General features: G+C 42.6%; 1 protein-coding gene across 1 annotated transcript in view; it reads left to right on the top strand.

Annotated features, from left to right (window-relative positions):
* LOC141248409 (uncharacterized) overlaps positions 1-27,068 on the top strand; it is a 105,937-nt gene that overhangs the window by 739 nt on the left and 78,130 nt on the right. The window contains exons 3-4 of the mRNA XM_073669356.1: positions 233-360; positions 776-966. Of these exons, the coding sequence (XP_073525457.1) occupies positions 233-360; positions 776-966 (319 nt within the window). The remainder of the gene's footprint in view (positions 1-232; positions 361-775; positions 967-27,068) is intronic.

The raw sequence follows: 27,068 nt of genomic DNA, 5'->3' as shown, positions 1-27,068 counted from the left end.
ATTTGTGATCGCAATAAAGTCCCCAGACGACTTCCTACCAGTTCTCTCCTGCCGTTACCCGTGTCATCTGGTCCATGGCAGCACATAGCAATGGACTTCATTACAGATTTGCTAGTATCCGAGAGTTGCACCGTCATCTGGGTAGTCGTGGATGGCACATTTTACCCCGTTATCTGCTCTTCTGTCTGCTCCTGAACTGGCTGACAGCTTTATAAAACATATTTTCCGCCAGCACGGATTTCCACGTCACATTGTGTCAGATCGAGGTTCGCAGTTCACTTCCAGATTCTGGCGAGCTCTCTGTAAACATCTGGATATCGTCTTGGACTTCTCCTCGGCCTATCACCCTCAGTCCAATGGGCAAGTGGAGCGTGTCAACCAGGTCCTGGACAACTACCTGTGACACTTTGTCAATGCCCACCACAATGATTAGGTGAAATTACTTCCCTGGGTGGAGTTCTCATACAACAATCACATTGGTGAAGCCTCGAGAGAGTCTCCTTTCTACATTGTTTTCAGTCGGCAACCCGAGGTTCCCCTTCTAGTGACGGTTCCTTCTGATGTTCCAGCGGCAGATGTCCTCTCCAAGGATTATGTAAAGTTGTGGGAGGACACCAAAGTCACTCTAGAAGCATCCTCCATACATATGAAGAGACATGCAGACAAAAGGCGCCGTGCTTCCGCCCTGGCGACAAGGTATGGCTCTCGGCCAGATACATCCGGCTGAAGGTTCCCTCTTACAAGTTGTATCCTCATTTTATCGGTCCTTTCAAAGTGCTGAAGTGGATCAACAAGGTCTCCTATAAACTGAAGTTGCCTCCTTCATTACGGATTCCGAATTCTTTCCACGTATCTCTGCTGAAGCCGGTCATCCTGAGCCCCTTCTTCAAGGATCCTAGTAACACACCCACGCCATCCGCCTCGGATGATGTTTTTGAGGTGGAGAACATCTTGGCCATGAAGAAGGTGAGAGGCTAGACTCTATTTCTTGTTGACTGGAAGGTATTTGGTCCAAAAGAGAGGTCCTGGGAGCCTAAGGAGAACATTCACTCTCCGATTCTCCTCCGGAACTTCCTCGATGGCCTGAAGAGGAGGGGACATAAAGGGGGGGTACTGTTAGCACCACGCCGGATCCCTGTTCTGATAAGCAGGGTCTCCGGCATGTCACTTCACACACCCGTGTTGCGGTGTTTCCCTTCCCTGTGCTCTGTCTGCTTCTAGCAGGGCTTCCAGCCATGTCCTTAGGGCACGCCCGCACGCGCTCCCGCCCTCTTAAAGGGCCAGCGCATGCACTTCCTATTACTTCCCCAGCCAATGACTGTGGGACATTACATATATATTGCTTCCTCTCCACTGGGGAGGTGCCTGAGCAACCTTCCTGTTCTGAAGTCTAAGTTAAGATTGCGTACCAGTCCTGCTGCCCTCTTGTGCAAATCCTGCTTGCTGCACTCTGGTGCAAATCCTGCCTGCTGCATTGTGGTGCAAACTCTGCCTGCTGCACTCTGGTGCAAACTCTGCTTGCTGCACTCTGGTGCAAACTCTGCCTGCTGCACTCTGGTGCAAACTCTGCCTGCTGCACTCTGGTGCTAACCCAGTCTGCTGCAGTCTGGTGCTAACCCAGCCTGCTGCATTCCGCTACAAACCCAGCCTGCTACACCATCCAGTCTGTCCTACTGGGTCCAGCTGCTACACGGCAGTTGGTCTGTCCTGGAGTGGCACCTGGGGTTCATCAGGAGCCAAGTATAACCTCACCATCAGAGGCTCTAGTGAACAGTACGGTGCTCGGTTAGTCATGCCCCTCCAGGCTCTCTTCGGTCCGTGGCACAATGGTTCCGCAAACCACGTCTGTGACATGCCCCTATGTACAAGAATATAACTACTATAATACTGTCCCTATGTACAAGAGTATAACTACTATAATACTGTCCCTATGTACAAGAATATAACTACTATAATACTGTCCCTATGTACAAGAATATAACTACTATAATACTGCCCCTATGTACAAGAATATAACTACTATAATACTGCCCCTATGTACAAGGATATAACTACTATAATACTGCCCCTATGTACAAGAATATAACTACTATAATACTCCTATGTACAAGTCTATAACTACTATAATAATGCCCCTATGTACAAGAATATAACTACTATAATACTGCCCCTATGTACAAGAATATAACTACTATAATACTGCTCCTATGTACAAGAATATAACTACTATAATACTGCCCTTATGTACAAGAATATAACTACTATAATACTGTCCCTATGTACAAGAATATAACTACTATAATACTGCTCCTATGTACAAGAATATAACTACTATAATACTGCCCCCTATGTACAAGAATATAACTACTATAATACTGCCCCCTATGTACAAGAATATAACTACTATAATGCTGTCCCTATGTACAAGAATATAACTACTATAATACTGTCCCTATGTACAAGAATATAACTACTATAATACTGTCCCTATGTACAAGAATATAACTACTATAATACTGCCCCTATGTACAAGAATATAACTACTATAATACTGCCCCTATGTACAAGAATATAACTACTATAATACTGCTCCTATGTACAAGAATATAACTACTATAATACTGCCCCTATGTACAAGGATATAACTACTATAATACTGCCCCTATGTACAAGAATATAACTACTATAATACTGCTCCTATGTACAAGAATATAACTACTATAATACTGCCCCTATGTACAAGAATATAACTACTATAATACTGCCCCTATGTACAAGGATATAACTACTATAATACTGCTCCTATGTACAAGAATATAACTACTATAACACTGTCCCTATGTACAAGAATATAACTACTATAATACTGCTCCTATGTACAAGAATATAACTACTATAATACTGCCCTTATGTACAAGAATATAACTACTATAATACAGTCCCTATGTACAAGAATATAACTACTATAATACTGCTCCTATATACAAGAATATAACTACTATAATACTGCCCCTATATACAAGAATATAACTACTATAATACTGTCCCTATGTACAAGAATATAACTACTATAATACTGTCCCTATGTACAAGAATATAGCTACTATAATATTGTCCCTATGTGCAAGAATATAACTACTATAATACTGTCCCTATGTACAAGAATATAACTACTATAATACTGCCCCCTATGTACAAGAATATAACTACTATAATACTGTCCCTATGTACAAGAATATAACTACTATAATATTGTCCCTATGTGCAAGAATATAACTACTATAATACTGTCCCTATGTACAAGAATATAACTACTATAATACTGCCCCTATGTACAAGAATATAGCTACTATAATATTGTCCCTATGTGCAAGAATATAACTACTATAATACTGCCCCCTATGTACAATATAACTACTATAATACTGTCCCTATGTACAAGAATATAACTACTATAATACTGCCCCCTATACACAAGAATATAACTACTATAATACTGTCCCCTATGTACAAGAATATAACTACTATAATACTGCCCCCTATGTACAAGAATATAACTACTATAATACTGTCCCTATGTACAAGAATATAACTACTATAATACTGCTCCTATATACAAGAATATAACTACTATAATACTGCCCCCTATGTACAAGAATATAAGTATTATAATACTGTCCCTATGTACAAGAATATAACTACTATAATACTGCCCCCTATGTACAAGAATATAAGTATTATAATACTGTCCCTATGTACAAGAATATAACTACTATAATACTGCCCCCTATACACAAGAATATAACTACTATAATACTGTCCCCTATGTACAAGAATATAACTACTATAATACTGCCCCCTATGTACAAGAATATAAGTATTATAATACTGTCCCTATGTACAAGAATATAACTACTATAATACTGCCCCCTATGTACAAGAATATAACTACTATAATACTGTCCCTATGTACAAGAATATAACTACTATAATATTGTCCCTATGTACAAGAATATAACTACTATAATATTGTCCCTATGTACAAGAATATAACTACTATAATATTGTCCCTATGTGCAAGAATATAACTACTATAATACTGCCCCTATGTACAAGAATATAACTACTATAATACTGCCCCTATGTACAAGGATATAACTACTATAATACTGTTCTCAGTGTACACACATATGGATCTGAATTGTGTGGAAATCATCTACATTGTAATTTGGACAATTTAAAAAATCAGAATCCACAGTAGATGATAATTAGGATGTTGGTGGTTGCTGTGGCTGTGTGTTGTGGTGGTTGCTCTGTGGCTGTGTGTTGTGGTGGTTGCTCTGTGGCTGTGTGTTGTGGTGGTTGCTCTGTGGCTGTGTGTTGTGGTGATTGCTCTGTGGCTGTGTGTTGTGGTGGTTGCTCTGTGGCTGTGTGTTGTGGTGGTTGCTCTGTGGCTGTGTGTTGTGGTGGTTGCTCTGTGGCTGTGTGTTGTGGTGGTTGCTCTGTGGCTGTGTGTTGTGGTGGTTGCTCTGTGGCTGTGTGTTGTGGTGGTTGCTCTGTGGCTGTGTGTTGTGGTGGTTGCTCTGTGGCTGTGTGTTGTGGTGGTTGCTCTGTGGCTGTGTGTTGTGGTGATTGCTCTGTGGCTGTGTGTTGTGGTGGTTGCTCTGTGGCTGTGTGTTGTGGTGGTTGCTCTGTGGCTGTGTGTTGTGGTGGTTGCTCTGTGGCTGTGTGTTGTGGTGGTTGCTCTGTGGCTGTGTGTTGTGGTGGTTGCTCTGTGGCTGTGTGTTGTGGTGGTTGCTCTATGGCTGTGTGTTGTGGTGGTTGCTCTGTGGCTGTGTGTTGTGGTGGTTGCTCTGTGGCTGTGTGTTGTGGTGGTTGCTCTGTGGCTGTGTGTTGTGGTGGTTGCTCTGTGGCTGTGTGTTGTGGTGGTTGCTCTGTGGCTGTGTGTTGTGGTGATTGCTCTGTGGCTGTGTGTTGTGGTGGTTGCTCTGTGGCTGTGTGTTGTGGTGGTTGCTCTGTGGCTGTGTGTTGTGTGCAGATGATGATGATGCTTCTCCTCTTCCTGCATTTATTATGGACACTCTGAAAGGACAGTTATTTGCTTTGTGTTTGTGCATTGAAATGTAAATAGAGGCAGACAGTCATTTCTATACATACGATCATCATCGCCATACACTCGGCATGAGCGCTGCGTGATCTGTAATCTGACAAATCGCAGTTTATAGCTGCAGGAACAAAAGGCTTTTATGTGTAAAGATTGGTATTTCATCAGATTCACTCAGTGAAGACAACAATGGCTGGAGGATGATCCACAGGTGCAGAGATCTCTGAATAAGATAAGTAAAACCAAGAGGTGTTATTGTCAAGTGTCCCCAAACTTCAGTAGATATTAAATTATAGGAAAAAAAAACAAAACTAAAAATACAATGAGCGCTGCAAAAGACTCAGAAGCAAAGAGGAGCGGTGCTTGACAAGGGCTCCGCACATGGGCAAATAAACCACCAACCTTTTTCATTTGACTCTCTTGGAGGGCTGCCTGCATTTTTTACTATTTTTTGATAGTTGTTGGTTTTGGGTTACAACTTCTAAATTGAAACTAGTGCTGCTTGCTTTTTCCTTTTTACATAGTGTACACACCTTTGGCTTCATCGGCGCACTCAGTCAGCCGCGGTATTGAAATTGTAATGCCAAGAAGGAAAATCACACGATGGATAGACATGTTAATGGTGAAAAAGTGCAAGCAAAATTTTCATATCTCAATTTTGCTCAATATTTAGTAGAATATGCAGAAATCCCAGCACCTCCAACCTTGGCTGCTATCACTGAGGTTATTAATGATCTTCTGATGAAGGTTCTGCTGCTGAAAGCACTTGGGCAAATCATCAAGATCCGCTGCTGGCAGCTCCTGTGTAATCACCGACTAATGACATTCTAGATGTGCTCGATGGGAGGCAAGTCTGGAGAAGCTGCAGCCATGGAAGCACGTTTAGGCCATGCAGGCTGCTCACAGTAGCACCAGCAAAATGCGGACTGGCATTGTCATGTTGAAAAACAGCTCATGAGACACTTTGGAGAAATGGCCGGAGCACTGGTTCCACCACCAAAACAAAGTAATGCCGAGCTGTTTGCGTTCCTGGAATGAAGAGTAGAGGAGTCCGGCTACCGTACATTATGCCACCCCACACCATAATCCCGGGAGTAGGACTGGTGTAACGTTCCTTCATGAAGACCCCTTCGTTGACCCCATGCCACCACTCTCAAAGGTTATCATGATACAGAGCCAGACAGCAATGTAGGTCTGGAAAAGAGGTCTGTCCTTTTGGACTAATTATGGCATGGGTTGACATACTATACCAGACCTATATAGTCTGCTAATACTTAATACTGAATGAACCGAGATGTTTTGAAGATTTAGTTTCTATTTTTTTCAAAATTTCCATATTATTAACATGTCTTCATCCTGTGATTTCCATGAATTTACAACTTTTTCTTCTTGGTGTTGCAATTACAATATTGAGGAGTGTAAACGGGTTAGTAGTTAGAACAGGTAGGAGTAATAACAGAGTCTGATCCCTTGTTCAAAGCTCCTACAATGAGCATTTGAATGTCAGAACTGGAGCAATGGAAGGACGTGTCCTGGTCTGATTAATCATATTTTCTTTTCCATCACGTGGACCGTCGAGTACCTGTGTATTAATCCTATGGGGGAAGAGATGGCACCAGAATGGACTATAGGAAGAACGCAAGCCGGTGGAGATAGTGTGATGCTCTGAGCAATGTTCTGCTGGGGATCTTTGGGTCTTGGTATTATGTGGATGTGACAAGTACTATCTAAATATTGTACAGACCAAGTAACCCTCTTCTCACCAGCAGTATTCCATATTGGCAGTGCCCTCTTTGAGCAGGATAAAGACCCCCAGCCACACAGCAAAAAAATATTCAGGAACAGTTTGAGGAACAAGACAAAGAGATCAAAGCGTTGACACAACGAACAAAATAAAAAACAATATGGTGATATGGCACGTAGACAACAATAATAAAAAGTCACTATTACAGCAACAATGGACAAGAAGTTTAAACCTTCATTTTTACTGACACCACTACAACTGGTAATTTACATGTAATGTAATAATTAAAAATAGGGTCCCAGTGTTCAATAATTACGAGACCTTATCCCTATATCATTAACGCTAAAAATCAGCTCAATTTTCTTCCTCCGATGATAAATGGTGATAATAAACTAGAATGTTATGATTCTTTGGCCGCTCGTTCAGCTGACCGCAATCTAGGCCGTCGCTCCCATACAGAGGAGTGCGTTTGGCCCAGTACTCCTTTGCTCTCTATGATAAAGCAGCCGACAGACATTTCAGCCGGTGACTAATCTCCGGGAGAACAAAGCAATCGGCAGTTCAAAATCAGACATGCCTGATCAACATCTCCCCCAACAATCAGTTGGTCAGCACCTCCGTATCACAGACTGTCCGCCAAACCCACCGCCGACATTAGTCTAATACAGGACTGCACAACATGCAGCCCGCCGAAGTATGTTGTTTTGGGATGCGCCGGCTCCTTCTTAGATTCAAATGTATTCGCGTCTGGTTCTGGCGCTGCATTCATATACTGAAGGTGGTTCTGACACTGCATTCATGTACTGACAGCGGTTCTGGTGCTGCATTCAAGTACTGATGTTAGTTCTGGCACTGCACTCATGTGCTGATGTTGGTTCTGATCTTGTAAACATTTACAGTTGTGCTCAAAAGTTTACATACCCCGGCAGAATTTTTCCTTTCTTGGCCTTGTTTCCGAGAGTATGAATGATAACAAAAAAACTTTTTCTCCACTCGTGGTTATTGGTTGGGTGAAGCCATTTATTGTCAAACTACTTTGTTTTCTTTTTTTAAATCTTAATGACAACCAAATACATCCAAATGACCCTGATCAAAAGTTCACATACCCTGGTGATTTTGGCCTGATAACATGCACAGAATTTGACACATATGGGTTTAAATGGCTACTAAAGGTAACATCCTCACCTGTGACTTCTTTGCTTGTAATCAGTGTGTGTGCATAAACGCTGAGTGAGTTTCTGGGATCCAGACAGACTCTTGCATCTTTCATACAGCCACTGACGTTTCTGGATAGTGAGTCATGGGGAAAGCAAAAGAATTGTCAATGGATCTACAGGAAAAGGGAGTTGAACAGTATAACACAGGAAAGGGATACAAAAAAATATCCAAGGAATTGATAATGCCAGTCAGCAGAGTTCAAACTGTGATTAACAAATGGAAAATCAGGGGCTCTGTAAAAACCAAACCACGGTCAGGTAGACCAACAAAAATTTCAGCTGAAATTCAGGATTCTCTGAAAACTAGCGGTGGGGCTGTTTCAAGATGAACAATAGGGAGGCACTTGAAGAAAAATGGGCTGCATGGTCGAGTTGCCAGAAGAAAGCCATTACTGCGCAAATGCCACAAAGTATCTCACCTACAATATGCTAAACTGCACAGAGACAAACTTCAAAACTTCTGGAACAAGATAATTTGGAGTGATGAGACCAAAATTTAACTTTTTGGCCACATCAATGAACGGTACATTTGGAGAGGTGTCAGCAAGGCCTATGATGAAAGGAACACCATTCCTACAGTAAAGCACAGAGGTGGATCGCTGATATTTTGGGGATGTGTGAGCTACAAAGGCACAGGAAACTTGGTATAAGCTGAAGGAAAAATGAATGCAGCACGTTATCAGCAAATACTGGAGGCAAATTTGCACTTATCAGCCCGGAAGCTGCGCATGGGACGTACATGACAACGATCCAAAACACAAGGCCAAGTCGACCTGTCATTGGCTACAGCAGAACAAAGTGAAGGTTCTGGAGTGGCCATCTCAGTCTCCTGACCTCAATATTATTGAGCCACTCTGGGGAGATCTCAAGCGCGCTGTTCATGCTAGACAGCCCAGGAATTTACAGGAACTGGAGGCTTTTTGCCAAGAAGAATGGGCAGCTTTACCATCTGAGAAAATAAAGAACCTCATCCACAACTACCACAAAAGACTTCAAGCTGTCATTGATGTGAAAGGGGGCAATACACGGTATTAAGAACTGGGGGATGTGAACTTTTGATCAGGGTCATTTGGATGTTTTTGGTTGTTATTAAGATTTGAAAAGAGAAAACACAGTAGTTTGACAATAAATGGCTTCACCCAACCAATAACCATGAGTGGAGAAAAAGGTTTTTGTTATCATTCATATTCTCTGAAACAAGGCCAAGAAAGGAAAAATTCTGCCGGGGTATGTAAACTTTTGAGCACAACAGTAGCATTCTAAAACTTGCTTCATGGCTATGTTAAAACTTAATCCTCAAAATTTTGAGTTTTGAGATTATGAGGAGGATTTGGCCAGATTGTGCTCAGTTTCATATGTTCACATCTATTTTTTTTAGAGCAGAAACTGAGCAGAATCTCTCCAAATACTCAAAACTTGATTCTGATGTATTGATGTAACTACCCCTTAAAAATTTTTGAAGCCCTTGGGATTGGTTCAGTATGGCATTTCAGCCCTTGGACCAAAAAATGTTGTGCACTGGTCTAATGTATATGAGGGAACTTTACGATAAGTAACCTATCCAATACAAAATTAGATCTCAATTTCAGCGTTAACATTATAGTTATAAGGTCTTTTAGCTACTGGGACCCTATTTGTAATTATTGCACACCATGTAAAATACCAGAATAGTACCGATTACATGTGAAGATTTATTATTTACAGTTTTGTATGGTGAAAGCGTGGATACTATTGCGATCCTGTGGACTTTTTCTTTTACAAAGTGTTGACTTGGCGCTTAAATTTCCCAATTTCGATCGATGATCAGTGGGATGTACTGAGAATAAAAATAATAATTCATGGAAGCACAGACTCTTAATAGGACTTTAAACATACCCGTTGTTTCAGATTACTTTTCAGAATAAGCTCTGCACGGTGTAACAGTTAACACAACTTCTGGCCATTATATATTTTGTATCCTGTTTCTTCCCACAGTTTTTCCCTTCTTCAGTTTCTCACTTGAACATTAATAAGCATTGTAGCTGTGAATCCAGCACAGGGGTAAAATACAACTTACAGGAAAGCAGAAGCACCGTCTCTATTAGTTTCTCTGCCTCTGTCCCTGCAGTTACCACCTCCTTCTCCTCGCCTTTATTTCAGTAGCACTGAAGGTTTATGGCCTTTAAGTTCTGAACTCCATTGTATGTATCCTAATTTCAGAAATAAAAACCTACAGACATCAAGGATCTAATATTTCAGCCTTTCTGAGGGTATCAGAACTTAGAAGATTGAAACCTAATAGAATACTGTTGATGAACCCACTTGAGGAACATAGGAGACTTTATGGCACATCGCCACCACAGCGAAGGGATACACCTAGTTTGTATATATCTGTCCAGAATCGTTCATTTTTCCTCTCGAAGCTTCACCTAGTTTATTCTGCAGGTTGTCTTAGATTATGTTACATATGGGTGACCACAGCTGAATACATGAACAAAGGTGCTATACAACAGCTATCCCTTCCGTGCTCCACAGACTTGCTTCGTTTCCTACCAGTCGGGAACTGGAAGAAAGAGGAGATTGCACAAAAAGCTTCAGATTACAAAGCGATCAATATAAGGGCAAAAATGTGCAGAAACAAGCACAATGGTAAATTATGTACTGATTGTATAGAGAGTCAGGAATTACGTAGCAAATTTGATGAAAAATGTGAAAAAAAAAACCCTATTTGAATAGTAGGAGATGCAGATGTTCTTCACTGCTGGTCGGGATGAAATAAATATCCAGAGAGTCCGGGGTGTTGTGAAATAGTTGCGTATTTGAAGTATCTATCTAGCGTCTTCATCAGGAGACACCACAGAAAGACTATTATGCAGAAATGCGTCCTGCTCAACACTCAATGCGGAAGCGTTACAAGGTGCATAAACCCTTTTAATACCTGGAGTAAAATATTCTGTAGCAATAAACAAGTCAAATGGGCTATGTGTCCAAAAATAGGAACAACATGTGCATGATACTCCGGCAAGCTGGCTCAATTGCATCCTTTACGCGGTCCTTTAAACCGTCCACCCTCATGACTGCTATGATTGTTTAGGCTGTTAGGAGTCAGGAGCCCCATAATCAGTCCGGGCCTTGCAGTTCAAATACAAGAATCATCTTAACAGGATTAGAAAAACAGCGCCACCCCTGTTCACAGGTAGTGAGTGGTATTGCAGCATTCAGACAAAACTTATGGATAGGAATAACACTGGAAGATGCAACCATGTTTTTCTTATCTTACATAAGCCCTATAGAGCAATATTACAAGCTGTTACATAACTACAACTCCCAGCGTGACCTAAGGCAGGATACATGAGGACAAGCTGGTCATTCCTTTATTATTGTTTTATGAATGGGAATACAGACATTGCACTCATGGCCGGGCACGATCGTCTGACAACGGCTTCTTGGTGTGTACATCACAGTGTTGCCATGGAGACCTTTGTTGACTACTCGGCACCTAACAAAAGAGCGTGTCGAGCATGATGTCTCCAGTCTCGCCTGCTCCCGATGGGAATACAACACCATCCAGCGTTCTCTCTTAATGAGCTGCGAACCTTCGTACAACACAACCACAGTTTTTATACACAGCCGACTATACCATTTGTAGTTTCTATTGATTTAGGATATTACTGTCGTTTTATTGTTGTTTTTCTTCATTAATGTCTTCCTTGATTTTTATATTTGGCCTCCTAGGATGTCCTTCTTCAGGCTCTCCATTAACCTAAGAGGAGAAGCCCCAGAAAAAGAAGGAGGAGCGAGCAGGGGCTATGTATCTGTAGGAAGCTTTGGTGACTGTGGGAAGAGCCTAGCCCCAAAAGGGATAAAAATGCCTGATTTTAATCTACAGGATCCCAGCTACGAGATGAAGACGCACACAGTGAGAAGAGTTGGAGCGTTTTCGGCATTTTTTTTTTTTTTAAACTGAAACCCAACTAATGAAATACCATAGGGAATAAAAATAAAACATCAATAGTAACCAGTGTTATTAATATACTCAATGGCGGTAATTACAGGTAATTCCCAATAAGGCTACAAGTACCCGTTTTAAGACATTTTTGTCCCACAATTTGTACATATTCTTTGATCTCACGTACACAGCTTTCTTGGTTACCTTTCATTAGCTAAATTTCATGCGTCATTCAAGACGATCGCAAACTGCGGTAATAATCCCAATGTAGGTGCCGGGTGGAGGTCACATTGGAAATCAATTCTCTTAGCTTGTTGAATGCCATCTAGAATCTGGAAGTATGGATCGTACAGAGGAGCCTGCACGATATCCATAATATTCACTGACAGCTATCGTGAGTGCAGAGATGGAAGCAATGTCAGTGTGTGGAAGATCTGGAACTCTAAAAACTACTGAGACAAATAACATAGACGAAGTAGAAAGAAAAAAAATGAAGTGAATATTTAGGCAACTCCAGCAATAAATGCACTTCAATAACATATATATATATATATATATATATACACACATACATATACACACACAGGCATGGCTGAAATTGTTCCAGAAAATGAAGTATTTCTCCAAGAAAATTATTGCAGTTACACATGTTTTGTTATACACGTGTTTTTTTTCTTTGTATGTATTAGAAAAACACAGGAAAAACACCCCAAAATGGGTTGGACAAAATTGTTGGCACCTTTCCAAAATTGTGGGTAAACAACTTTGATTCAAGCATGTGATGCTCATTCACACTCACCTGTGGCAAGTAACAGGTTTGGACAATATGAAAATCACACCTGAAACCAGATAAAAAGGGGAGAAGTTGAATATCTTTGCATTGTGAGTCTGTGTGATCCACACTAAGCATGGAGAAGAGGAAGAGGAGAAGAGAACTGTCTGAGGACTTGAGAACCAAAATTGTTTGAACAATATCAACAATCTCAAGGTTACAAGTCCATCTCCAGGCAGGCTGTGGCCTCCCTTCTACCACTCTCGCACCCCTCCAATCTATCCTAAACTCTGCTGCCTGACTAATCCACCTGTCCCCCCGCTATTCCCCGGCCTCTCCCCTCTGTCAATCCCTGCACTGGCTCCCCATTGCCCAGAGACTCAAGTTCAAGACCCTAACCTTGGCATACAAAGCCATCCACAACCTGTCTCCTCCATACATCTGTGACCTAGTCTCCCGGTACCTACCTGCATGCAACCTCCGATCCTCACAAGATCTACTGCTCTATTCCCCTCTTATCTCCTCCTCCCACAATCGCATACAAGATTTCTCCCGTGCATCCCCCCCCCTACTCTGGAACTCTCTACCCCAACATGTCAGACTCTCGCCTATCATGGAAATCTTCAAAAGGAACCTGAAGACCCACCTCTTCCGACAAGCCTACAACCTGCAGTAACCACCGCTCCACCACACCGCTGCACGACCTCCTCTACCCTCACCTACTGTATCCTCACCCATCCATTGTAGATTGTGAGCCCTCGCGGGCAGGGTCCTCTCTCTTCTTGTACCAGTTGGTGACTTGTCTTTGTTCAAATTATTGTACTTGTTGATTGCTATGTATACCCCTTTTTCACATGTAAAGGGCCATGGAATAAATGGAGGTTCAAAGATGTTTTGGGGTTGTTTTGCTGACCCTGGCATTGGGTGCCTTGATTGTGTCCAAGGCATCATGAAATCTGAAGATTACCAAAGGATTTTGGGTCGCAATGTAGTGCCCAGTGTCAGAATGCTGGGTGTGTGTCCTAGGTCATGGGTCTTCCAGCAGGACAATAACCCCAAAAATACTTCAATAAACACCCAGAAATGGATGGAAACAAAGGGCTGAAGAGTTCTGAAGTTGCACAAATGAGTCTGGAGCTAAATCCCATTGATCACCTGTGGAGAGACCTTAAAATTGCTGTTGGGAGAAGACGCCTTCATATATGAGAGACCTGGAGAAGTTTGCATAAAAAGAGTTGTCCAAAATACCAGTTGAGAGATGTAAGAAGCTTGTTGGTGGTTATAGGAAGCGATTGATTGTAGTTATATATTCCAAAGGGCATGCAACCAAACATTAAGTTGAGGGTGCCAACAATTTTGTCCGGTCCATTTTGGGGGTTTTGTGTGAAATTATGTCCAATTTGCCTTTTTGTTTGTTTGTTTTTTTGTGTTGTTACAATACACACAAAGGAAATAAACATGTGTATAATAAAAATGTGTAATTGCAATAATTTTCAGAGAGAAATACTTCATTTTCTGGAACAATTTCATTAGTGCCAACACTTTTGGCCATGACCGGACACGCCATTCAGCCCCCTCCATTGGGTCACATGCCTCTCTATAAGAAGTGTCTTATTGATGGGAGCATCAATCAGACTGAACAAAAGTTTTGCCAAGCCTCAAGTCAAAAGAGAACAAAAGTCTGGCAAAGCATGGGGTCGTATCTTCAGCAATAATAAAAAAACTTCAATAATTGAACCTTTAACACACGTTTGTTAAAGGGTTTTTCTGGCAATAAAATTTGTTGTTAAAAGTGCTTAAACTATTTAAGATTAAGAAAGGAAATGGCAATAAAAAATACCCTGGAAGTCCCGCTCCATGTTTTCCCAGTCTTTGCTGGTCTGTGCTTCCTGGTCCGATCCTCCACACACCAGAAATGGTCAGAAATACCCGTTCAGCCAATCACTGGCTGCGGTGGGTCATTAATATGAACAGTGCCTGGACGAGGGGGCATTTCTGGCCATTTCTAATAGAATGAGGCTGGGATCAGGAAGCACAGACCAGTTGGAACCAGGCAGGAGCCGAATCAGGCGCTGACGGGGAATCAATGGTTGTAAGCACCATTACTTTTATTATTTTTAACCAGTCTGAGCACTTTTTAACATTGACTCTGCTTAAAAGGAATAGGTCACCAGGTTTTTGCTGCCTAATCTGAGAGAGGAATGATGCAGGAACATAGACCCTGATTCCAGGGATGTGTCACTTACTAGGCTGCTTGCTGTAGTTTTCATAAAATCACTGACTTATCAACTGCAAGTTATCACTAGTAACCCTGCAGCCAGGTAGTCCAACCACACACCTACCACTGATTTGCAGCTTTCTGCCTATGCACAGTGTACACAGAAAGCTGCCAATCAGTGGTGTGGGCGGGGTTATACACAGCTCAGCATTTAGAGAACTGCTAGATATGTAGCAGATAAGTGATTTTATCGAAACTACAGCACCCAGTAAAGTAAGTTATGCATATCTGGAATCAAGGTCTCTTCACCATACTGCTCTCTTATGACATATTCCTTCTAACCACTGAGTACTGGCTGCCATCTTTTATACAAGACAGCTAATAGCAGATGTTAGAAGAACGAAAGATCAAGAATATTGAATTGCAAAATATTTTCTTCCCTTGGAGATAAGCTGCGGAGGTCTGAAATCGGCTTATTGACCTTTACCCATTTAGTCGATCTATGTGGGTGTCTGGAGGAACAGCTAACGATTAAATGAGAGTTCACTTGACAGTTTCCAAGACATATGACCAACACAACTCAGTAGGTGACTAAAGAGTCAGCTTGGATGTGATCACCTTTAAAGAACTCCCCAATGAATCCTATCAACAATACCAACAAGCTTTAGGGAAAGCATATTTGGAAACAATTTTGAACAAATAGGTAAAAAAAGAAATAAACACTGTGTGCAGAATTATTAGGCAATTTGTATTTTTGATGACTAATTTTATTACTGAACAACTCCAGTGCTGTCGGTCAATCCAAAAGGTGAATAAACCAGAATATCTAAGAAAGTCGCAGTGCGGTTTTGTCTCTGGAGAATTTCTCTGTGTGAATGGGCGACTAAATGAAAAACATAAATTTTCCATTAATTGTTTATTTTCATCTGTTACAGTGAGAATAAAATCGAACAGCTTGTAGCATCGGCGTCTCAGCCCCCTGACAGGCAGAGACGCCGTCCCCTTTACCGCCGCGCTCCTGGCCCGGCGTCTTCCGGCTCTCCTGCTGCTGCTGCCGGCGCGCGCAGCTTCCCGAGGACTGTGCTTAGGGTGCTCCCTCTTAAACGGGCCGCGCGCGCCGTCCTAAGGAGTCCCCGGCCAATGGCCGGAGGACTTCTCATGCAAAAGGCACCTCCTCCAAAATGGAGGTGCCCATGCAAGGTTGTAGCTCTGTGTACTAACTCTGCTTCAGCCCTCAGGTCCCGCTGCTAGTCTGAGTACCAGTCCAGTCCGCCAGCCTGACTGCCAGTCCAGTCCGCCAGCCTACCAGTCCAGTCCGCCAGCCTGACTACGAGTCCAGTCCGCCAGCCTGACTACCAGTCCAGTCCGCCAGCCTGACTACCAGTCCAGTCCGCCAGCCTGACTACCAGTACAGCCTGCTTATAGCCCAGCCCGCCAGTCTGTCTATGGGCTTGGCCAGTCCGCTTATCCGGAGCCTTTACCTGCTACCTGTCTCTGCCAGCCAAGTACACTCTCCAGCCCGACGGTCTGCCTACGGTCCAAACCCGCCAGTATGTCTATGGGCCAGGCTTGCCTGCCTACCCGGAGAACGTACCAGTTACAGTGGTGGCCAAAAGTATTGGCACCCCTGCAATTCTGTCAGACAATACTCAGTTTCTTCCTGAAAATGATTGCAATCACAAATTCTTTGGTATTATTATCTTAATTTAATTTGCTTGCAAGGAAAAAACACAAAAGAGAATGAAGAAAAAATCAAATCATTGATCATTTCACACAAAACTCCAAAAATGGGCCGGACAAAAGTATTGGCACCCTCAGCCTAATACTTGGTTGCACAACCTTTAGCCAAAATAACTGCGAACAACCGTTCCGGTAACCATCAATGAGTTTCTTACAATGCTCTGCTGGAATTGTAGACCATTCTTCTTTGGCAAACTGCTCCAGGTCCCTGATATTTGAAGGGTGCCTTCTCCAAACTGCCATTTTGAGATCTCTCCACAGGTGTTCTATGGGATTCAGGTCTGGACTCATTGCTGGCCACCTTAGAAGTCTCCAGTGCTTTCTCTCAAACCATTTTATAGTGCTTTTGGAAGTGTGTTTTGGGTCATTGTCCTGCTGGAAGACCCATGACCTCTGAGGGAGACCCAGCTTTCTCACACTGGGCCCTACATTATGCTGCAAAATTTGTTGGTAGTCTTCAGACTTCATAATGCCATGCACACGGTCAAGCAGCCCAGTGCCAGAGGCAGCAAAGCAACCCCAAAACATCAGGGAACCTCCGCCATGTTTGACTGTAGGGACCGTGTTCTTTTCTTTGAATGCCTCTTTTTTTTTCCTGTACACTCTATGTTGATGCTTTTTCCCAAAAAGCTCTACTTTTGTCTCATCTGACCAGAGAACATTCTTCCAAAACGTTTTAGGCTTTCTCAGGTAAGTTTTGGCAAACTCCAGACTGGCTTTTTTATGTCTCGGGGTAAGAAGTGGGGTCTTCCTGGGTATCCTACCATACAGTCCCTTTTCATTCAGACGCCGACGGATACTACGGGTTGACACTGTTGTACCCTCGGACTGCAGGGCAGCTTGAACTTGTTTGGATGTTAGTCGAAGTTCTTTATCCACCATCCGCACAATCTTGCGTTGAAATCTCTCGTCAATTTTTCTTTTCCGTCCACATCTAGGGAGGTTAGCCACAGTGCCATGGGCTTTAAACTTCTTGATGACACTGCGCACGGAAGACACAGGAACATTCAGGTCTTTGGAGATGGACTTGTAGCCTTGAGATTGCTCATGCTTCCTCACAATTTGGTTTCTCAAGTCCTCAGACAGTTCTTTGGTCTTCTTTCTTTTCTCCATGCTCAATGTGGTAGACACAAGGACACAGGACAGAGGTTGAGTCAACTTTAATCCATGTTAACTGGCTGCAAGTGTGATTTAGTTATTGCCAACACCTGTTAGGTGCCACAGGTAAGTTACAGGTGCTGTCAATTACCCCAATTAGAGAAGCATCACATGATTTTTCAAACAGTGCCAATACTTTTGTCCACCCCCTTTTTTAGGTTTGGTGTGGAATTATATCCAATTTGGCTTTAGGACAATTCTTTTTGTGTTTTTTCATTGAAGACAAATTAAATAAAGATAATAAGACCAAAGAATTTGTGATTGCAATAATTTTCAGGAAGAAACTGAGTATTATCTGACAGAATTGCAGGGGTGCCAATACTTTTGGCCACCACTGTACCTGCCGTGCCTACCAGCCAGCCTACCTGGAGGCTCCTGCCAGTTACCCGTGGTGTCTGCCAGTCCGTCTACCTGGATCACCCGTCAGCCTGCCTGCCGTGCTCATCTGCTGTACCAGTCAGACCCTGCCTTCTGACCTGTGGGAGTCACCTGCTCTCATACAAGGACTGGTCCAGAGTAGCACCTGGTCCCCCCTGCTCGGTCTCTCCCTGGTTCACGGAGTCGATTGAGCCGCAGTGCGAACTTGGTCAGTCCGAGTTGATACCTAGTTACGCCCCTCTGGTCCCTCCTTGCACCGCAGCACAGAGGTTCCACCACCCGGATCCGTAACACAGCTCAATGTACAAAACACATTTTTGACATTTCACAAAAATCTCAATGACCAATAGAATAATATAGCCTATAAAAAAATATTCTCCTCAGTTGTGATATAGCAATATATACAGTACAGACCAAAAGTTTGGACACACCCTCTCATTTAAAGATTTTTCTGTATTTTCATGACTATGAAAATTGTACATTCACACTGAAGGCATCAAAACTATGAATTACCACATGTGGAATTATATACGTAACAAAAAAGTGTGAAATAACTGAAAATATGTCTTATATTCTAGGTTCTTCAAAGTAGCCACCTTTTGCTTTGATGACTGCTTTGCACACTCTTGGCATTCTCTTGATGAGCTTCAAGAGGTAGTCACTGGAAATGGTCTTCCAACAATCTTGAAGGAGTTCCTAGAGATGCTTAGCACTTGTTGGCCCTTTTGCCTTCACTCTGCGGTCCAGCTCACCCCAAACCATCTCGATTGGGTTCAGGTCTGGTGACTGTGGAGGCCAGGTCATCTGGCGTAGCCCCCCATCACTCTCCATCTTGGTCAAATAGCCCTTACACAGCCTGGAGGTGTGTTTGGGGTCATTGTCCTGTTGAAAAATAATTGATGGTCCAACTTAACGCAAACCGAATGGAATAGCATGCCGCTGCAAGATGCTGTGGTAGCCATGCTGGTTCAGTATGCCTTCAAATTTTGAAAAAATCCCCAACAGTGTCACCAGCAAAGCACCCCCACACCATCACACCTCCTCCTCCATGCTTCACGGTGGGACCAGGCATGTAGAGTCCATCCGTTCACCTTTTCTGCGTTGCACAAAGACACGGTGGTTGGAACCAAAGATCTCAAATTTGGACTCATCAGACCAAAGCACAGATTTCCACTGGTCTAATGTTCATTCCTTGTTTTCTTTAGCCCAAACAAGTCTCTTCTGCTTGTTGCCTGTCCTCATCAGTGGTTTCCTAGCAGCTATTTTACCATGAAGGCCTGCTGCACAAAGTCTCCTCTTAACAGTTGTTGTAGAGATGTGTCTGCTGCTTGAACTCTGTGTGGCATTGACCTGGTCTCTAATCTGAGCTGCTGTTAACCTGCGATTTCTGAGGCTGGTGACTCGGATAAACTTATCCTCAGAAGCAGAGGTGACTCTTGGTCTTCCTTTCCTAGCGCGGTCCTCATGTGAGCCAGTTTCTTTGTAGTGCTTGATGGTTTTTGCAACTGCACTTGGGGACACTTTCAAAGTTTGCCCAATTTTTCGGACTGACTGACCTTCATTTCTTAAAGTAATGATGGCCACTCGTTTTTCTTTACTTAGCTGCTTTTTTCTTGCCATAATACAAATTCTAACAGTCAATTCAGTAGGACTATCAGCTGTGTATCCACCTGACTTCTGCACAACACAACTGATAGTCCCAACCCCATTTATAAGGCAAGAAATCCCACTTATTAAACCTGACAGGATACACCTGTGAAGTGAAAACCATTTCCGGTGACTACCTCTTGAAGCTCAACAAGGAATGCCAAGAGTGTGCAAAGCAGTCATCAAAGCAAAAGGTGACTACTTTGAAGAACCTAGAATATAAGACATATTTTCAGTTGTTTCACACTTTTTTGTTAAGTATATAATTCCACATGTGTTAATTCATAGTTTTGATGCCTTCAATGTGAATGTACAATTTTCATAGTCATGAAAATACAGAAAAATCTTTAAATGAGAAGGTGTGTCCAAACTTTTGGTCTGTACTGTATAGTAATATGGCCGCCCTTCTCCTCAGTGGTGACATAGTAATATATATAGTAATATGGCCGCTCTTCTCAGTGGTGATATAATAATATATATAGTAATATGGCCGCCCTTCTCCTTAGTGTGATATACACTGCTCAAAAAAATAAAGGGAACACTTAAATAACAGAATATAACTCCAAGAGAATCAAACTTCTGTGAAATCAAACTGTCCACTTAGGAAGCGACACTGATTGGCAATCAATTTCACCTGCTGTTGTGCAAATGGAATAGACAATAGATGGAAATTATTGGCAATTATCAAGACACCCTCAATAAAGGAGTGGTTCTGCAGGTGGGGACCACAGACCACATCTCAGTACCAATGCTTTCTGGCTCATGTTTTGGTCACTTTTGAATGTTGGTTGTGCTTTCACACTCGTGGTAGCATGAGACGGACTCTACAACCCACAGAAATTGCTCAGGTAGTGCAGCTCATCCTGGATGGCACATCAATGTGAGCTGTGGCAAGAAGGTTTGCTGTGTCTGTGAGTGTAGTGTCCAGAGGCTGGAGGCGCTACCAGGAGACAGGCCAGTACACCAGGAGACGTGGAGGGGGCCGTAGGAGGGCAACAACCCAGCAGCAGGACCGCTACCTCTGCCTTTGTGCAAGGAGGGACTAGAGGAGCACTGCCAGAGCCCTGCAAAATGACCTCCAGCAGGCCATGTGTCTGCACAAACGGTTAGAAACCGACTCCATGAGGGTGGTATGAGGGCCCGAAGTCCACAGATGGGGGTTGTGCTCACAGCCCAACATCGTGCAGGACGCTTGGCATTTGCCACAGAACTCCAGGATTGGCAAAGTCGCCACTGGCGCCCTGTGCTCTTCACAGATGAAAGCAGGTTCACACTGAGCACATGTGACAGACGTGTCAGAGTCTGGAGATGCCGTGGAGAGCGATCTGCTGCCTGCAACATCCTTCAGCATGACCAGTTTGGCAGTGGGTCAGTAATGGTGTGGGGTGGAATTTCTTTGGAGGGCCGCACAGCCCTCCATGTGCTCGCCAGAGGTAGCCTGACTGCCATTAGGTACCGAGATGAGATCCTCAGACCCCTTGTGAGACCATATGCTGGTGCGGTTGGTCCTGGGTTCCTCCTAATGCAGGACAATGCCAGACCTCATGTGGCTGGAGTGTGTCAGCAGTTCCTGCAAGATGAAGGCACTGAAGCTATGGACTGGCCCGCCCGTTCCCCAGACCTGAATCCGATTGAGCACATCTGGGACATCATGTCTCGCTCCATCCACCAACATCACGTTGCACCACAGACTGTCCAGGAGTTGGTGGATGCTTTAATCCAGGTCTGGGAGGAGATCCCACAGGAGACCATCCGCAACCTCATCAGGAGCATGCCCAGGCGTTGTAGGGAGGTCATACAGGCACATGGAGGCCACACACAATACTGAGCCTCATCAGGAGCATGCCCAGGCGTTGTAGGGAGGTCATACAGGCACGTGGAGGCCACACACAATACTGAGGCGCATTTTGACTTGTTTTAAGGACATTACATCAAAGTTGGATCAGCCTGTAGTGTGTTTTTCCACTTTAATTTTGGGGGTGACTCCAAATCCAGGCCTCCATTGGTTAATAAATGTGATTTCCATTGATGATTTTTGTGTGATTTTGTTGTCAGCACATTCAACTTTGTACAGAGCAAAGTATTCAATGAGAATATTTCATTCATTCAGATCTAGGATATGTTATTTGAGTGTTCCCTTTATATTTTTGAGCAGTATAGTAATATATATAGTAATATGGTCACCATTCTCAGTGGTGATATAGTAATATATATAGTAATATGGCCGCCCTTCTCCTCAGTGGGGATATAGTAATATATATAGTAATATGGCCGCCCTTCTCCTCAGTGGTGATACAGTAATATATATATATAGTAATATGGCCATTCTTCTCCTCAGTGTGATATAGTAATATATATAGTAATATGGCCACCCTTCTCCTCAGTGGTGATACAGTAATATATATAGTAATATGGCCATTCTTCTCCTCAGTGAGATATAGTAATATATATAGTAATATGGCCGCCCTTCTCCTCAGTGGGGATATAGTAATATATATAGTAATATGGCCGCCCTTCTCCTCAGTGGGGATATAGTAATATATATAGTAATATGGCCGCCCTTCTCCTCAGGGTAATATATTAATATATATAGTAATATGGCCGCCCTTGTCCTCAAAGGTGATATAGTAATATGGCCGCCCTTCTCCTCAGGGTAATATATTAATATATACAGTAATATGGCCGCCCTTGTCCTCAGAGGTGATATAGTAATATATATAGTAATATGGCCGCCCTTCTCCTCAGGGTAATATATTAATATATATAGTAATATGGCGGCCCTTCTCAGTGTGATATAGTAAGATACACACGTGGTCAAAATTGTTGGTACCCCTCATTTAATGAAAGAAAAACCCACAATGGTCACAGAAATAACTTGAATCTGACAAAAATAATAATAAATTTTAAAATTATGAAAATGAACAAATGAAAGTCAGACATTGCTTTTCTGCTTACACAGAATTTAAAAAAAATTAAACTCATGATATCGGCCTGGACAGAAATGATGGTACCCCTGAAAATAATGTGACAAAAGGGACATGTTAAATCAAGTTGCATCCACTAATTAGCATCACAGGTGTCTACAATCTTGTAATCAGTCAGTGGGCCTGTATATAGGGCTACAGATACTCACTGTGCTGTTTGGTGACATGGTGTGTACCACACTCAACATGGACCAGAGGAAGCAAAAGGAAAGAGTTGTCTCAGGAGATTAGAAAGAAAATAATAGACAAGCATGTTAAAGGTTATAAGACCATCTCCAACCAGCGTGATGTTCCTGTGACTACTGTTGCACATATTATTCAGAAATGTAAGATTCATGGGACTGTAGCCAACCTCCCTGGACATGGCCGCAGGAGGAAAATTAATGACAAATCAAAGAGACGGATAATACGAATGGTAACAAAAGAGTCCAGGAAAACTTCTAAAGAGATTAAAGGTGAAATTCAAGCTCAAGAAACACCAGTGTCAGATCACACCATCCGTCGTTGTTTGATCCAAAGTGGACTCCATGGGAGACAACCAAGGAGAACACCATTGTTGAAAAAAAAATCATAAAAAAGGCAGGCTGGAATTTGCCAAACTACATGTTGACAAGCCACAAAGCTTCTGGGAGAATGTCCTATGGACAGATGAGACAAAAATGGAAGTTATTGGCAAGGCACATCAGCTCTATGCTTACAGATGGAAAAATGAAGCATATCAAGAAAAGAACACTATCCCTACTGTGAAACATGGAGGAAGCTCTGTTATGTTCTGGGGCTGCTTAGTTGCATCTGGCACAGGGTGTCTTGAACCTGTGCAGGATACAATGAAATCTCAAGACTATTAAGGGATTCTAGAGAGAAATGTGCTGCCCAGTGTCAGAAAGCTTGGTCTCAGTCACAGGTCATGGGTCTTGCAACAGGATAATGACCCAAAACACACAGCTAAAAACACCCAAGAATGGCTAAGAGGAAAACATTTGACTATTCTGAAGTGGCTTCTATGAGCCCTGACCTAAATCCTATTGAGCATCTTTGGAAAGAGCTGAAACATGTTGTCTGGAAAAGGCAACCTTCACACACGAGACAACTGGAGCAGTTTGCTCATGAGGAGTCTCCAAAATACCTGTCGAGAGGCGCAGAAGTCTCATTGACAGTGACAGGAATCGTTTGATTGCAGTGATTGCCTCAAAAGGTTGTTCAACAAAATATTAAGTTAAGAAGAAGAACCATCATTTCTGTCCAGGCCGATTTCATGAGTTTAATTATTTTTTTAATTCTGTGGAAGGAGAAAAGCAATGTCTGACTTTCATTTGTTCATTTTCATAAATTTTTAATTTATTATTACTTTTGTCAGATTCAAGTTATTTCTGTGACCATTGTGGGTTTTTCTTTCATTAAACGAGGGGTACCAACAATTTTGACCATGTGTGTATATAGTAATATGGCCAACTTTCTCCTCAATGTGATATAGTAATATATATAGTAATATGGCCGCCCTTCTCCTCAGTGGTGATATAGTAATATGGCCGCCCTTCTCCTCAGTAACAGCCATAAGCTCCATCCATGGAGTCTATCAGGTTCTTCATCTTTTTGGGCTACATCAACCACAGCCCCAAACACTGGACTGAGAGGCAACTGTTCTCCTTCACCAGAAATCTCCTGTGTAAGAAGGGTCACAAGTTCTCACTAAGGTTTAGGTCCAGTGAGGACAAGGCCGGGTTATTATTCTTTATCTTTAAGGCCTTTCCTGGCCCCGAGCAGTGGAGACTTCTATGCTGTGATGGTTTTCTTGAAAGATGCAGATTTTTTCCTGCTCCACTGCTGGATGAAAGTGTCTTTTAACCCCTTTCTGACGTATGACCTAATAGTATTTCATGGTGACCTGGGCCGATTTGACCAATGACGTATTATTAGGTCATATGGCGATCGCGCCCGCACACAAGCGGTGCAATTGCCGCCGGGTGTCAGCTGACAGTCACAGCTGACACCCGGTGCTATGTGCAGGGAGCGGTCCCGCACCACTCCCGGCACATTAACCCCCTCAATGCTGCGATTGAAGTCGATCGCAGCATTGCGGTGACAAGGGGAGGTGATCGCAATACTCACCTCCTCTCCCGGCCTCCAGCGCTGTCTGCCGCGGCTTCCTGGATGTTGCCATGACGACCCGATGTCGTCATGACAACATCCGGGTCACCAGATAGCAGGAAGATATTTTGGTCATGCGCAGTGCATGACCAAAATATCTTCTGCATCTGCGGCACTGACAGCCTGTATAGCACAGGGATGGTGCTGCATTCCTGTGCTATACATGCTATCAGAAAAAAAAAAAGTGAAAGTCCCACAGTGGGACAAAGAATAAAAGTAAAAAAAAAGGGTCAGAAAGTGGAAAAAAAAAAATTGTAAAAATATATAAAAAATAAAAAAAAGAATCCACCAAAAATATAATGTACCCATCAATAAATATTATGAAAAAAAAAAACAATAAAAGTACACATATTTGGTATCGCCGCGTCCGGAACGACCTGAACTATAAAACTCTCCCACTAGTTAACCCCTTTAGTGAACACGGTAAAAAAAAGAAATAAAAAACAATGCTTTATCATCATATCACCAAACAAAAAATGGAATAACACGCGATCAAAATGACGAATGTAAATAAAAATGGTACTGCTGAAAACGTCATCTTGTCCCGCAAAAAACAAGCCACCATACAGCTCCATCAACCGAAAAATAAAGTTATAGCTCTCAGAATAAAGCGATGCAAAAAAATATTTTTTTCTATAAAATAGCTTTTATTGTGTAAAAGGGCCAAAACATAGAAAAACGATATAAATGTGGTACCGCTGTAAAAATACTGACCCGAAGAATAACGCTGCATTATCAATTTTACCACACGCAGAACAGCATAAAAAAAAAACAACATAAAAACAATTCCTGAATTGTTGGTTTTTGTTTCTTCTGCCTCCCAAAAATCGGAATAGAAAGCGATCAAAAAATGTCAAGAGCCTGAAAATGGCACCAATAAAAACGTCAACTCATCCCGCAAAAAACAAGCCGTCACATGACTCTGTTGGCCAAAATATGGAAAAATTATAGCTCTCAAAATATGGCGATGCAAAAACTAGATTTTGCAAAAAAATGCGTCTTTTAGTGTGTGACAGCTGTCAATCATAAAAAAAGATATGATTCTGGTATCGCTGTCATCGCACCGACCCGAAGAATAAAGTCGTCTAATCACTTATACCGCACTAGGAACGGCGTAAAAAATAAACTCTAGGGTTAGGGTTGTGCTAGGGTTAGGGTTGTGTTAGGGTTGGGCTTGGGTAGGGTTAGGTTTGGGCTAGGTTAGGGTAGGGTTAGGTTAGGGTTGGGCTAGGGTTAGGGTTGGGCTAGGATTAGGGTTGGGCTAGGATTAGGGTTGGGCTAGGGATTTTTTTCAAAAGTAAAAAAAAAAAAAGTTGATATGGCGACTAGCGTTGAGCGCAAGTGCTCGCTACTTGAGTTTGCATCGGGTGCTTGGGTATGCCGTGAGTATTGCGGATGCTCACGTCTCTGCCCCACATGCTTTGTGGCCAAAAAAAAACTTGTGGGGATTGCCTGCCATGCACGAGCGATCCCCGCATGTTTTTTTGGGTGTCTAATAACCATGAAACATGCAAGCAGGGACTCGAGCATGTCACTTGAGCACCCTTGATACTTGGTGCATACCCGAGCACCTGATGCAAACTCAAGTAGCGAGCACTTGCGCTCAAGACTAATGACAACTTATTCAATATGATGACCTAATGTTATCAAATTCTGTGTCGTACCTCTGGGTTCAAAATGTTCACTATACTCCTTGATAAAATCGTTGAGGGGTGTAGTTTCCAAAATGGGGTCACTTCTGATGGGTTTCCACTATTTAGGCACATCAGGAGCTCTCCAAACGCGACATGGCGTCCGCTCTCAATTCCAGCCAATTTTGCGTTCAAAAAGTCACATAGTGCTCCTTCCCTTCTGAACTCTGCCGTGCGCCCAAACACTGTATTTTCCCAACATATGGGGTATTGGCGTACTCAGGAGAAATTGCACAAAAGTTTTTGGGGTCCATTTTCTCCTCTCACCCTTATGAAAATAAAAAAAAATGGGGCTAAAACATTTTTGTGGAAAAAGTTAGATTTTTTTATTTTCACGGC

The sequence above is a fragment of the Phyllobates terribilis genome, unplaced genomic scaffold (assembly GCF_046119375.1).
Source record: "Phyllobates terribilis strain yellow unplaced genomic scaffold, ASM4611937v1 Scaffold_2__4_contigs__length_985480577, whole genome shotgun sequence".
NCBI classification, from domain to species: domain Eukaryota; kingdom Metazoa; phylum Chordata; class Amphibia; order Anura; family Dendrobatidae; genus Phyllobates; species Phyllobates terribilis.
The sequence above is the reverse complement of the archived record's forward strand: the minus strand, read 5'-3'. Positions and strand labels throughout refer to the sequence as shown.